General features: G+C 40.1%; 1 protein-coding gene across 2 annotated transcripts in view; it reads left to right on the top strand.

The window, feature by feature from the left end:
- The window catches only part of FNBP4 (formin binding protein 4), a 42,657-nt gene extending 29,613 nt beyond the window's left edge, over positions 1-13,044 (top strand). For both annotated transcript variants that reach the window (XM_047690622.1, XM_047690621.1), the window contains exons 15-17: positions 1,072-1,394; positions 9,089-9,246; positions 11,981-13,044. In XM_047690622.1, coding sequence (XP_047546578.1) covers positions 1,072-1,394; positions 9,089-9,246; positions 11,981-12,071 — 572 coding nt within the window. In that variant the 3' untranslated portion in view covers positions 12,072-13,044. The remainder of the gene's footprint in view (positions 1-1,071; positions 1,395-9,088; positions 9,247-11,980) is intronic.
- The last annotated feature ends 580 nt before the right edge of the window (positions 13,045-13,624 follow it).

Here is a 13,624-nt window from a genome sequence, read left to right as displayed (position 1 = left end):
GGATTAGATGTCAGGTAAAGGCTTTTCACTTCATTATTTTGTTTATAGATGCCACAACCAGTGTGGAGCCCAGTGTGGGGCTTCAACTCAACAACCTTGAGATCAAGAGTTCAACACTTAACCACTGAGCTACCCAGGCACCCCAAAGTCTTCATTTTAAAAACTCTTTCTAGGGGTACCTGGGTGGCTTGGTCGTTAAGCGGCTGTCTTCAGCTCAGGTCATGATCCCGGTGTCCTGGGATCAACCCCTGCATCGGGCTCCTTGCTCAGTGGGAGGCCTGCTTCTCCCTCTCTCACTCCCCCTGTTTGTGTTCCCTCTCTCACTGAGTCTCTGTCAAATAAATAAAATCTTTAAAACAAAAAAACAAAACAAAAATCTCTTTCTATATGTTTCTTCTAGTTACTGAAAACTATTGTGTATCCTTCCAGATTGTTTTCTGTGCACTTCTTTGATTTCAGTAATTTTGATGTTTAAGTACCTTACTGTGGGGGTGCCTGGCTGGCTTATTTGGTAGGGCATGCAACTCTTGAACTCAGTCAGGATCATGAGTCCGTCTACCTGTTTATCTATTTATTTATTTTTAAGATTTTATTTATTTGTCAGAGCACAAGCACGGGGAGCAGCAGGCAGAGAGAGAAGCAGGCTCCCAGCTGAGCAAGGAGCCCATTGTGGGACTCAGTCCCAGGACCCTGGGATCATGACCTCACCCAAAGGCCAACGCTTAATTGCCTGAGCCACCCAGGCGCTCCTGTGGCTCTCTCTATATATATATTTTTAAGATTTATTTAGTTGAGAGTTGGGGAGGAGGAGAGTGAAAGAAATCCTCAGGCAGACTCCCTGCTGAGCGTGGAGCCCAGCGTAGGCCTTAATCTCACCTTCCAGAGATTATGACCTGACTCAGACATTTAACCAACTGAGTCACCCAGGTGCCCTATGGCTATATTTTTTGAGGAATGGGTGTACTGATATTTCATAGGTGATCTAACCCCCAGTTCTCTTTTCTGTCTTTTCCTCATTTTTGCTTGTCACAATATCCTTCTTACAGTCTTGTTTTATGTTTTCCGTGTTAGGTCACCAGGCAGCAGGGATTGGACACCAGGCAATATCAGTTAGCCATCCAGCAACAGGAATGGGTCATCAAGCCAGAGGAATGAGCCTGCAGTCAAATTACCTAGGACTGGCATCAGCTCCTGCAATTATGAGCTACACGGAATGTTCTGTCCCAATGGCAGTGACTGCTCCCACACTGCAGCCAGTCCCAGCCCGAGGTGCTGTGCCTACCACTGCCATTATTGAACCACCACCACCTCCTCCTCCACCTCCTCCTCCTCCACCACCACCAGCTCCCAAAGTGCCACCACCTGAGAAGACCAAAAAAGGAAAGAAAGATAAGGTAGAGTAAATCTAAGTTTCTATTTAAAAAAAATTTTGGGGTACTTGGGTGGCTCGGTTGGGTGACTGCCTTTTGCTTGGTCATGATCCTGGAGTCCTAGGATCAAGTCCCGCCTCAGGCTCCCTGCTGAGCAGGGAGTCTGCTTCTCCCTCCAGCCCTTTCCCCTCTCATGCTGTCTCTTTCTCTCTCTCTCTCAAACAAAATTTAAAAAAAAACTTTTTTTTAGAGCACCTAGGTGGCTCAGTCAGTTAAACATCTGCCTTCAGGTCATGATGCTCAACTGACTGAGCCACCGAGGTGCCCCACGATTCTATTTTTTTACATCCATTCTGGCAGTATAGGACTTTTATTTATTTATTTATTTATTTGAGAGAGAGACAGTGAGAGAGAGCATGAGTGAGGAGAAGGGCAGAGAAGGAGACTCCCCGTGGAGCAGGGAGCCCAATGCGGGACTCGATCCCGGGACTCCGGGATCATGACCTGGGCCGAAGGCAGCTGTCCAACCAACTGAGCCACCCAGGCATCCCAGTATAGGACTTTTAATTGGAGAGTTTCGTTTATATCAGTAAATTACAAATTTATTATCAGTAGTTACTAAAAGGGGAGGACCTACCACTACCATTTTGTTACTTGTTTTCTATAGATTCCCTATAAAGCTTTTTATCCTCATTTCTTCTCTTATTGCTGCCTTTTGTGTTTAGTTGACTTTTTTTACAGTGACACATTTTGATTCCCTTGTCATTTCTTTTTGCATATATTCTGTTTATTTCTTTGTGGTTATTGTGGGTATTATATATAATGTGCTGAAGTTACAATAATCTATTTTAAACTAATACACTGCACTGCAGACAAAAAGCTATATAGCTGCACCGCACTCCATTACTGGTGTTATAAATTACGTCTTTATATGTTGTACCCATTAATGTAGTTTTTAAAGTATTTTTATGCTTTGCCTTTTAAATTTTGAGAAGAGTAATAAGAAGTAGAGTTACAAACCAAAATCATAATCATACTGGTTTTTATATTCATTCATGTATTTACCTTTACCAGAGAATTTTCTATTTTTGTATGACAAGTTACCTTCTGGCATCTTTTCATTTCAACTTGAAGGACTCCACTCCCTTAAGCATTTTTTACAAGGCAAGTCAAGCAGTATGGAACTCCCTCAGCTTTTGTTAATTTTGGGAACATCTTAATTTTTTCCTTATTTTTGAAGGAAAGTGTCACCTGGTATAGAATTCTGAATTGGCTTCATTTTTTTTTTTTTAATTTCACCCCTTTAAATATATCCTTCTACTGTCTTTTGGCCTATGTCATTTCTGCCAGAAATCCTCTGATAATCTTATTGAGGATCCCTTGTATATGACAAGTCACTTTTTTTTTTTTTTTTTTTTTTTTTTTTTTTTGCCTTGATTTTAGATTCTCTTTGGCTTTTGATAAGTTATGTCACAGTGTGGTCTTTTGGGGTTTACACTACATGAAGTTTGTTAGACCTCTTGGATATGTATATCCATGTCTTCCTTAAATTTGGGAAGTTTTTGCCTATTTTTTTTCTTTCACTTTTGTTTTTGTAATTAAAAATTTTTTTTAAAGATTTTATTTATTTGACAGAGCATGCGCACACAACCGGGGAACAGCAGGGAGGGAAAGGGAAAAGCAGGCTCACCAGAGCAGGGAGCCTGATGTAGGGCTCAGTTCTCAGACCCTGGGGTCATGACCTGAGCCAAAAAGAGAAGCTTAACAACTTAGCCGGCCAGGTGTGCCTCCTTCCTACTTTTTTTAGAAGTATCTCCATACCCAGCATGGAGCCTAGTATGGGGCTTGAACTCATGACCCTGAGAATAAGACCTGAGTTGATATCGAGAGTCAGATGCTTAAGTGATTGAGCCATCCAGGCACCCTGTGGCTTTTTTTTTTTTTTTTTTTTTTTTTAAGATTTTGTTTATTTATTTGTCAGAGAGACAGAGTACAGGCAGGCAGAGTGGCAGGCGGAAGGAGAAGCAGGCTCCCAGCAGAACAAGGAGCCTGATGTGGGACTTGATCCTAGGATGCTGGGATCATGACCTGAGCTGAAGGCAGAGGCTTAACCAACTGAGCCACCCTGTGGCTTTTTTTTTTTTTTTTTTAAGATTTTATTTATTTATTTGACATACAAGGGATCACAAGTAGGCAGAGAGGCAGGCAGAAAGAGGGAGGGAGAAGCAGGCTCCCTGCTAAGCAGAGAGCCCCATATGGGGCTAGATTCGAGGACCCTGAGATCATGACCTGAGCGGAAGGTAGAGGCCCAATCCACTGAGCCACCCAGGTGCCCCCCTGTGGCTATTTTTAAAATGAGTTTTGCCCCTTTCCTCCTGGGACTTCCATAATGCATATGTTGGTCCACTTGAGTGTATTATAAGTCACTTAGGCCCTATTCACTTTGCTTCATTCTTTTTCCTTTTTGCTCCACAGACTCAGTAATTTAAAATGACCTACCATGAATTTTACTGATCCTTTCTTCTGCCTATCAGAGTCTCCTGTTGAGCTAATGAATTTTTCAGTTCACATTTTTCAACTTCAGAATTTTTATCTGCTTTGGATTTTTTTTTTTTTATATCTGTCTCTTTGTTGATAATCTCATCTTGTTCATGTATAACTTTCCTGATTTCCTTTAGTTCTTTGCTGGTGTTTTCCTTTAGCTTTTGGGGCATATTTAAAACTTTTCTTTTTCTTAGCTTTATACTCTTTTTTTTTTTTTTAAGATTTTTATTTATTTATTTGACAGAGAGAGACACAACCAGAAAGGGAACACAAGCAGGTGGAGTGGGAGAGGGAGAAGCAGGCTTCCTCCTGAGCAGGGATCCCAATACGGGGCTCGGTCCCAGAACCCTGGGATCATGACCTGAGCTGAAGGCAGACATTTAACAACTGAGTCACCTAAGCGCCCCTGAGCACTTTTAAGACAACTGTTTTGACGTCTTTGTCTAGTATGTCTTCAGCATGTGTTTATGGTTGGTTTCTAGAAATTTTCTTTTCCTTTGAATGGGTATGTTTCCCAGTTTCCCAGTTTTGTGATTTTTTTTTTCCTGTATTGAAAATTAGGCATTTGAGAAAACAACTCTCTCTCCCAGTCTTTGTAGCCTTGCTATATTTGTGGAAAGAACTTCATTAATGAGTCCTGTATGAAGGGTCAAGATCTTTTGGGGCCTTTTCTGGGCATTTGTATTCCCTGGATTTATGCTTTCCTTTTTTTCTCATTCCCCTGTATACATTTAATTTTAATTTTCCGAAGAGTCTCACACCTGCTTTTAGGAGCCTTACATGCTGTATAGTATTCTTCTGCCCCTAATCTCTTGCTTCCAGGTGTCCACATGACTGCAGTTTCCACATGGTTTTCGCATGCCATAATACCTGCCACTGCCTTTCATGGCTTCCAACCTGAAATCCAGCAAAACATACTGCCATTCCTACTTGAGCTCTCAGGCAGTTACAGAAACCAGTCCTTCAGGCAGCCACAGCCAGGATAGAACATTTTACTCTTTTCCTTCCCTCCTGAAGGAGGGAACTGAGAATTGGCTGTTCCACCCCAACCATGTGGGAGAGGGTGGTGCACATAGGCAAGCAGACAAGCCACAGAATTTCCTATTGTTTTGAGTGGGGCTACTACTACTACTTCTTTTTTTCACCAAGATTTTGTGTGTACATAATCTACACCCAGTATGGAGCTCAGACTTAAAGCTCTGAGATTAGAAGTCATATGCTCTACCTACTGAGCCAGCCAGGCACCCGAAGTATGGCTTCTATTTTATTATTTTTTTTAAGGTTTTTATTTATTTATTTGACAGAGAGAAATCACAAGTAGGCAGAGAGGCAGGCAGAGAGAGAGGAGGAAGCAGGCTCCCTGCTGAGCAGAAAGCCTGATGTGGGGCTCGAACCCAGGACCTGGGATCATGACCTGAGCCGAAGGCAGCGGCTTAACCCACTGAGCCACCCAGGCGCCCCCGAAGTATGGCTTCTGATTGAGTGTTCTCTTGGTTGCTGTAGATCTTTGGTTCATTTCCAGAGTTCCTATAAAGCCATTTTAGTCAGTTTATGTTTACAGTAATGTTTCTGTGAGGAAACAGGGTTTGGAGACATCATTCTGATGTCATGTCACACTCACGGCCACTTTGGAATGTCCTGATTACCAAAAAAACTTTCTTTCTTTCTTTTTTTTTCCAAAGATTTTATTCATTTGACAGAGAGACCGTGAGAGAGAGGGAATACAAACAGGGGGAGTGGAAGAGGGAGAAGCCGGCCTCCTGCTGAGTGGGGAGCCTGACACAGGGCTGATCCCAGGACCCTGGGATCATGACCTGAGCCAAAGGCAGACGCTTAACAACTAAGCCACCCAGGCGCCCTGCAAAAACAAAAAACAAAAAACAACTTTCTCATCAGCTTTTGTCCTCTGTGCTAGCACTTTCTCTTCTACCTCAACTTTAGTCTTTTGCCCTGAGGATTAACAGGGCAAATTCATTTGCCTTACAATGGTTCAGAGAATCTTCTTGAATGGGTTCTGCATTCACACAAAATAGACAATGTTTCCAGATTAAACCATTTGTCCAACTTGGTACCATGTTTTCAGATAGAAATTATCTGGAAATGAAGTGATTAGAGCAGTCAATAATAACAAGACAGTGTGTAAAGTAGACCAATGTCAAGCTCTACACCAAAGTATACACAGCTCTCCTGAGTCAAAATACTGTTTACCACCTCCCTGCCTTTACTTTGTCCACCAGTCCCAATACTGTTTGCTCTTTACACAATTAAATGTTAGAACAGCCAGTTCTTGGGAATCATTTATCTTGTGAAGCCTTCCTTGACTTCCTTTTGCTGACCCACCAGAAATAATTGCTTCTGCCTCTTTTACTGCAGTAAGTAATTTTTTAGCCAGTCATGCTTCTATGGTCTTGAAAAATCGAGAATTCTAACTTGGTAATGTATTATTTTTACATACTTAATATTGAAACAAATGATGGCCTCTTTGTTGTGTATACGCCATTTTAAAAGAATATAAAATGGAGGAACCTGAGTGGCCCAGTCACTTGTGTCTGACTCTGTTTCAGCGCAGGTAATGATCTCAGTGTCGTGAAATTGAGCTCCACGTGGGGCTTCGTGCTTAGCGCAGCATCTGCCTGGAATTCTCTCTCTTCTTCCTCTGCCCCTCTCCTTTATGTGTTGCATGCGTGTGCTCTCTCTCTCTCTAAAATAAGAATAAAATCTTAAAAAAATATATATATAGGGGCGTCTGGGTGGCTCAGTTGGTTAAGAATCCAGCTTTTGATCTCAACTCTGGTCTTGATCTCAGGGTTATGAGTTCAAGGCCCAGATTGGGCTCCCTGCTGGGCATGGAGTCTACTTTAAAAAAAATTATATATATGTATATATATATATGTAAATATATATATATATAATATATAATATAATATATATGAAATTATATATATACATATATATATGTAAAAGATATACTTAGTGCCTCATATTCGGGAATATTTGAAATACATGTTTTCAATCTTTTTTTCCCTTTAAGATTTTATTTGAGAGAGAGAGAGAGAGAGAGAGAGAGCAAGTAGGGGGGAGGGGCAGAGGCAGAGTGAGAAGCAGACTTCCAACTGAGCAGGGAGTCCATTCCAGGACCCTGAGATCACAACCTGAGCCGAAGACAGAGCTTTAACCAACTGAGCCACCCAGGCGCCCCAGTTTTCAGTCTTTTTGCTAGAGTTTTGTGTGCAGCTTACTAGAAAATAAGTCCTAACCATTCAGTCTTTATTCATCTGACTTCAGTGTTCCCCTATGAAAATGTGCTTAAACAGTCAATGCAATTCTATATCCATGGTTTTGATTGTGATTGGCAATAAACTTCTAAAACATAACTAATTTTCCCATGACTGATAGGAATCACGTGATAAAAAAATTTTTTTTCACAAAGCCCAATAGAAGTCAAAATGAAACAAGAGTAACTGCCTAGAGCTTTGTTCTTTGTTTTGTTTTGTTTTTAAGATTTTATTTATTTATTTGACAGAGATCACAAGTAGGCAGAGAAGCCGGCAGAGCGGGGGTGGGGGGAGCAAGCTCCCCACTGAGCAGAGACTGATGCGGGGCTCGATTCCAGGACCCCTGGATCATGACCTGAGCTGAAGGCAGAGGCTTTAGCTCACTGAGCCATCCAGGTGCCCTAAGAGTTTTGTTCTTTAATCATGGTTGCCAATGTTCAGTGAAAGATTATACCTCAATGAACCCTCTGTGTTCATGTGATCATTATTTGTTCATGTTACTTTTGACTCAGTTGGTTCCCTGCTAAGCCAGAGTGGGCTGTTCTGGAGCTTGCAGGAAGGGGGTATATACAGTGTGAGAGCCTGTATCACAGGTGAAAGGACAGACTGGAACATGGGGACATGTGTGGGAACTAAAGGTGTCAGCACAACAGATGGGCATTCGTTTCCCCCAGAAAGTTAAGAACTCTGAGTTATAATCAAAATAGGGTATCGAGTTACCAGGGAGCTACGTAACAGAAGAAAGACTAAAAATATGAAACTTATTTTCTCAGATTTTTGAAGACTTAAGAAATGTCTCACAAGTGCAGACTAGAAAAACAGGTTGGGCCCCCACATCCAGTCCAGAATGAGCACAGCAGCAGGTACTCACACCTACCACCTGTGTGCCTGCTGGTCATGCTTATGGTGTGGGACCTGGTCAGGTCTTCAGACTTAGCTCTGCTGCTCTTCAAAGTACAGGGATAAAATACTTCTAATGCATATGATTTGTCAGATATCCTCCTTAGAAGCTTGGGATTCAGTATAGAGTCAAACAAACAAATCCTGTTTTTGTGGAGATTCCCTCCTGGAGGGCTGGAGAAGAGAGGGAACGGGGAGACAAATAGGCAAGTATGTGCATATTTGGTGCTTAAAATGCAGTGAGAAAAAATAAGCAGTGTTAGAGGACAAAAAGTGGTCTTTGAGAGGTGGTATTGGCTCCGATAGGGTGGTCAGGGAAGGCCTCTTTGCTAGAGTGCCATTGATCAGAGGCCTGAAGGTGATAATAGAGCAAACCATGTTGGACATCTGCAGTTACAATCTTGTAAGTATCACCAGGATTTTTTTTTTTTTTACTATGAAAGTACATATTTATTTTAGATGATTTAGAAAATGAAGATGAGCCAAAGGAAGAAAAATAAGAACTCCTCTTAGAACTGATCTTATTAATATTTTGATGTATCTCCTTGCTTTTTTTAGTATTTGTTGCCATTGACTATGTTGCTCTTTCCAGGAAAGCTGGCCATTTTTTTCTCAGCTGTTTTTCACTTGATGTAAACAGGGCATCTGTTTAAAATTTGCCAAAGGAAACACTGTAATTCTGAGTTGAGATAAAAGGCAACAGTTTTGAATTCCATAAAATAATGAGGCTAAAGGAAAATTTTCTGACCTGATTTAATAAAAACACACTTAAAGTTTTTAGATTTTTTTATAGTTTTTAGATTTTCAGCCAAGCATTAATTAGGTTTATAGTTAGTAGAGATTTTTGACAAGAACTTATAATGGATTTATTTTGTTTCTGTCTTTTTGATTTTAAAGTCCCTTTATTCCTTAGATCTAAGAAGAGATCTTGATCTTACATGGGTCTCATTTCCATATTTTATGTATTATTTTCTTTTTGACCTTTAACCTTTGCTCTAGGCAAAGAAGAGTAAAACCAAAATGCCCTCTCTGGTAAAGAAGTGGCAGAGTATCCAACGTGAGTTAGATGAAGAGGAGAACTCTAGTTCTAGTGAAGAGGACCGGGAATCAACTGCACAGAAGCGAATCGAAGAGTGGAAACAGCAGCAGCTGGTCAGGTAAAAAGAAACCACAAATGCGAGTGGGTTGGTGGTGATTTTAGAGCAGTCGTCATATTCTTTGAATCACAGTCCTTAATTTTTTTTTTTTCAAACTTACCTAAAGGTTCATAATTCACAGTAATGTTTATTTCCCCGTAAAAATTATGATTTACCCTTTTTCAAAGTTAGAAATACCAAAGTTTTAATACTTTATCCTATTGATTGTTCCTCTTAAGCAAAGGAATATCTTTAACTCTGAGCATACCAGGAAAAACAGATATCCCCTTTACCAGGTAGACCCAATAGACCCTTTTATAACTTTTAAAAAAATTATTTTACAATAATTAACGGAAGTTAAAAGGACGGGGGCTGGGTCAGTCAGTGGAGAATGGGACTCTTGATCTGGGGGTTAGGATTTTGAGTTCAAGCCCCATGTTGGGTCACAGACCTTACTTTAAAAAAAGACTTAAAAAGGGAAGGGGAGAAAACTTCATTAGAGATTTGATAAGAAGTGAAACATAGCTAACCCAGGTATTTTTCTTTATTTTTCTGGTTCTGAAGGTAGATAGAGTAAATAACTGAGCAACATTCTTTAAATGCAACTAATCGTTCAGTTGTCATACATAACCTGGAATGTACTCATAAGTAGTCCTACCGTATTTCACATCCTTCTCAGTTAGGTTCTCACTTATTACTTCTGGTTCTCCCACTTGCAACATCAGTGAACACATTTGGGAGAGGATCACCATCTTTTGTTTCATAATTCAAAACATTTTTACTTTTAGATACATAACTACCAATTGAAATGGTCATTGTAAGGAATTTTTTTTGTTTCTTAAAATGTCCATTTATCCAATTATTATATACCTCCTTTTAGCACTTGTCTCCTTAGGAACCCTATGAAATAAATCATAGCATACAGCATAATAAAACCTGGAAGATTCTTGTTATATGTAATTTTAGGGAAATGACGTAGTCCTAGTTGTTCTGTTCTTTTCTCTCTCTCTCTCTCTTTTTTTTAGATTTTATTTATTTATTAGAGAAAAAGCAAGGGGAGTGGCAGGGAGAGGGAGAAGCAGTCTCCTGCTGAGCAAGGAGCCCGATGCGGGGCTCAGTCCCTGGACCCTGGGATCATGACATGGGCTAAAGGCAGCTACTTGAATGATTGAGCCACCCAGGCCCCCGATAGTGTTCCTTTTCATTCATTCATTCATTTTATTTTATTTATTTTATTTGTTATTGTTGTTCCTTTTTAGTGAGAATATTATATTTCCTTTTTGTTCTTAGAAATACACTGTTCACTCATCAATCTCAAATTTGAGAAAATTCTTCTAGGATATGGTCCTCTTAATATCCATAGTCTGAAATTTTACTTACCCGATAAGTTTTACCATCATAATTAGAATGTCCAATGCCACTGTCTGTTTGTTTGCATTTATCTTCTGGTTTGTCTAATAATTGTGGGATGGGGGCACCTGGCTGGCTCAGTTGCTAGATCTTGGGATTGTGAGTTCAAGCCCCATGTTGGGCATAGGGCTTACTTAAAAAATAGTAATAATATGGGTGCCTGGGTGGCTCGGTGGGTTGCGCCTCTCTCTACCTTCAGCTCAGGTCATGATCTCAGGGTTCTGGGATTGAGCCCCACATCGGGCTCTCTACGTGGTAGGGAGTCTGCTTCCCTCTTTCTCTCTGCCTGCCTCTCTGCCTACTTGTGATTTCTTTCTCAAATAAATAAATAAATAAAATCTTTTTATAAAAAATAGTAATAATAATGGAGTGGAAGGAGACCATGAAGATGTTGCCTCCAGACTTTACTCCCTTGAAAGGTTATATACTCTGTGGGACAACACAATAAGAAAACTAAGGGTGCACTTAGTGACAGTTTATTGCACTTTTGCCTCATTCTTGTAGATGATTCCATTATTTGGTTTTCTTATTATTTTTTTGTCTTTTTTAGTATTGCTGGAAACTGAGTAATGATTAATTCCTATGATGAAATAGCAAACTTTCGAGATGATAGGTGGGGAATCACAGAGATTCTGTATTTAGATTATTTTAATTTATGAAAGGGTCCCAATGCATCCATTCTGGTTATTGTAATAGAATCTGAGCTCAGGCTGTTTTGAAAATATTTGAATAAGCCATGAGGTATCATTGCTTAAAAATAAAACTGTTCAAAAGAGAACTTCAGGGGCACCTGGGTGGCTCAGTGGGTTAAGCCTTTGCCTTAGGCTCAGGTCATGATCTCAGGGTCCTGGGATCAAGCCCTACATCAGGCTCTCTGCTCAGCAGCAAGCCTGCTCACCCCCCAGCCCCCGCCTGCCTCTCTGCCTGCCTGTGATCTCTCTTTCTGTCAAATAAATAAAATTTCTTAAAAAGAGAGAGAACTTCAAAAACCAAAGGTTTCTGACGATGAGTTGAGGGTTAAGATACGTCTTTCCTAAAGAGTGGAACCTCTTCGGGGCCAAGATAAACTTTCACAAGAATTGTTGTATTTCTTCAGTGTGGCTTTAATGGTTACAGGAGATAGATAAAAGTAAATACGCACTTACATGTTCATGAAACTGTAGAGAGAGTGTATGTGTCTTTGATGCATCAGAATTAAGAAATTTGATGAAGAGTATATTGTTACCTAGTTGAGAAATTTGAAGCACATTCATAAAGATCAGAGTTTCAGTGTCACGTAATGGTTTTTGTGAACAGTTTCCTCCTTTTTCTTGCCAGTGAAGTAATCTGTATGTTGTTTTCACAGTGGCATGGCAGAGAGGAATGCTAATTTTGAAGCACTGCCTGAGGATTGGCGAGCAAGACTGAAGAGGAGGAAAATGGCTCCAAACACATAGTTTTGTGGGCAGGGGGAGTGGGGTTTTTTTTTTTATTACTGATCTTTTTCTTCTTCGTGTTCAGTTCAGAGTCTTCATCAGTTTTACTGTTGTCAATAAACTATAAATGTTAAGAGGGAGAGCATATGAATTTCCTGAGCAAAAGCATACACGTACAGTTTTCACATTTATGAAATGTAATGTTTCTGTTTTGCTGAAGGGTGACATTGACCGAATGCTTTGACATGGCTGCCTTTATTCTCACACTGGCAAGCTCATTGTATCAGGTACATTAATCTCATCGATCTGGAACATGTGATTCAGGAATATGATACCTCAGCAGAGCACTCGCTGACAAAAAGTGAAGGATTTTCTGTCTCATAGAGTCTCATTTAGTTCCTAGTGCGGCTCTCTCTCATTAACTTCTATCCAGAACAAGTGCAATTAAGAAGGCAGCTCTGTATTCTGTTTTGCTTAACTGGGATTATCCGAATCTCTGACCTCTTCTAGCCTGCCACTCCTGAAGTGCTGAGGTATATCGAGGTGTTTCTCTTGTGCTGACAGACCGCCACACTCTCTAGAGATCTCTTTTTCAAAAATTCTAGAACTGGTGGCTCAGTCATTTCACGTACCAGTGGCGTTATTCAAATTTCAATACAGGCAGCAGCAGGTGTTCGTATCTTTAATTTTGAGGATTTCCCCCTCATATGTGTGGCAGTAAATGTAACAAGAGCCACTGTATGTATTAATGTGTCTCCATTGTCTCACCTTATTCCAAAATTCACCTCCCTTTTATGTGAATGTACTCTCCATAAAATTCCAGTATTTAAAAAGCAGTTTACTGTTCTGTGCTTTCTATTGTATCACAATCAGGTAAAAGTCACTTTAAACTGAAGAAACGGCAAATTGTGTTTTAAAGCTGTTTGTATTTCTCCAGTTTCTGGCCTTGTAAATTTGTATATATGCTCTAATAAAGCTTTTTTTATACTTCTGATTGGTTATCCTTTTGCTGTTCTAAGGCTATTATTTCATGATTGTGTAATCAAGACTTGTTTTAAGTCCAGTCTTAATTGTTTTTTCTTCCGAATACAGCAGAAGGCATGTGTGAACACTGAAGAACAGCCCTCGGGAAAAAGAGCCGCAGGGTCTTGAGTCAGTGGGGGTGAGAGTGGCGGTGGGGACAGGGTGAGAAAACAGGGTTTTGGCACCAGAAGGTGCTAAGACTTGTATTTTGGAGCTTGTACTCTATAATATTAGCTAATGTTTGACCTAAAATCCTGGAAACGATGTTATGTGTTTTTGAAGATGGACTTTTCCCCTAATTACAAAGGTAATCTCTACTTTGGTTATGTTCATATAAAGCTAACCAAAGACAACAATTAATAGTTTGAATTTTATTCCAATCTATTTATATGCATGTAAGTGAGAAGTCATGTATTTCTTTTACCATTATGCAGGTGTTGGGGTGACATTTTGTATACAAACTTGTAATTTGCGTAGAGCAAATTTGTAGAAATAAAGGCTACCAACTAGCAATTAAAGCAATTAAAGCTTTTGCTTTAACTATCTAGCAG

Source organism: Lutra lutra, chromosome 10, assembly GCF_902655055.1.
Source record: "Lutra lutra chromosome 10, mLutLut1.2, whole genome shotgun sequence".
NCBI lineage: Eukaryota > Metazoa > Chordata > Mammalia > Carnivora > Mustelidae > Lutra > Lutra lutra.
The sequence above is the reverse complement of the archived record's forward strand: the minus strand, read 5'-3'. Positions and strand labels throughout refer to the sequence as shown.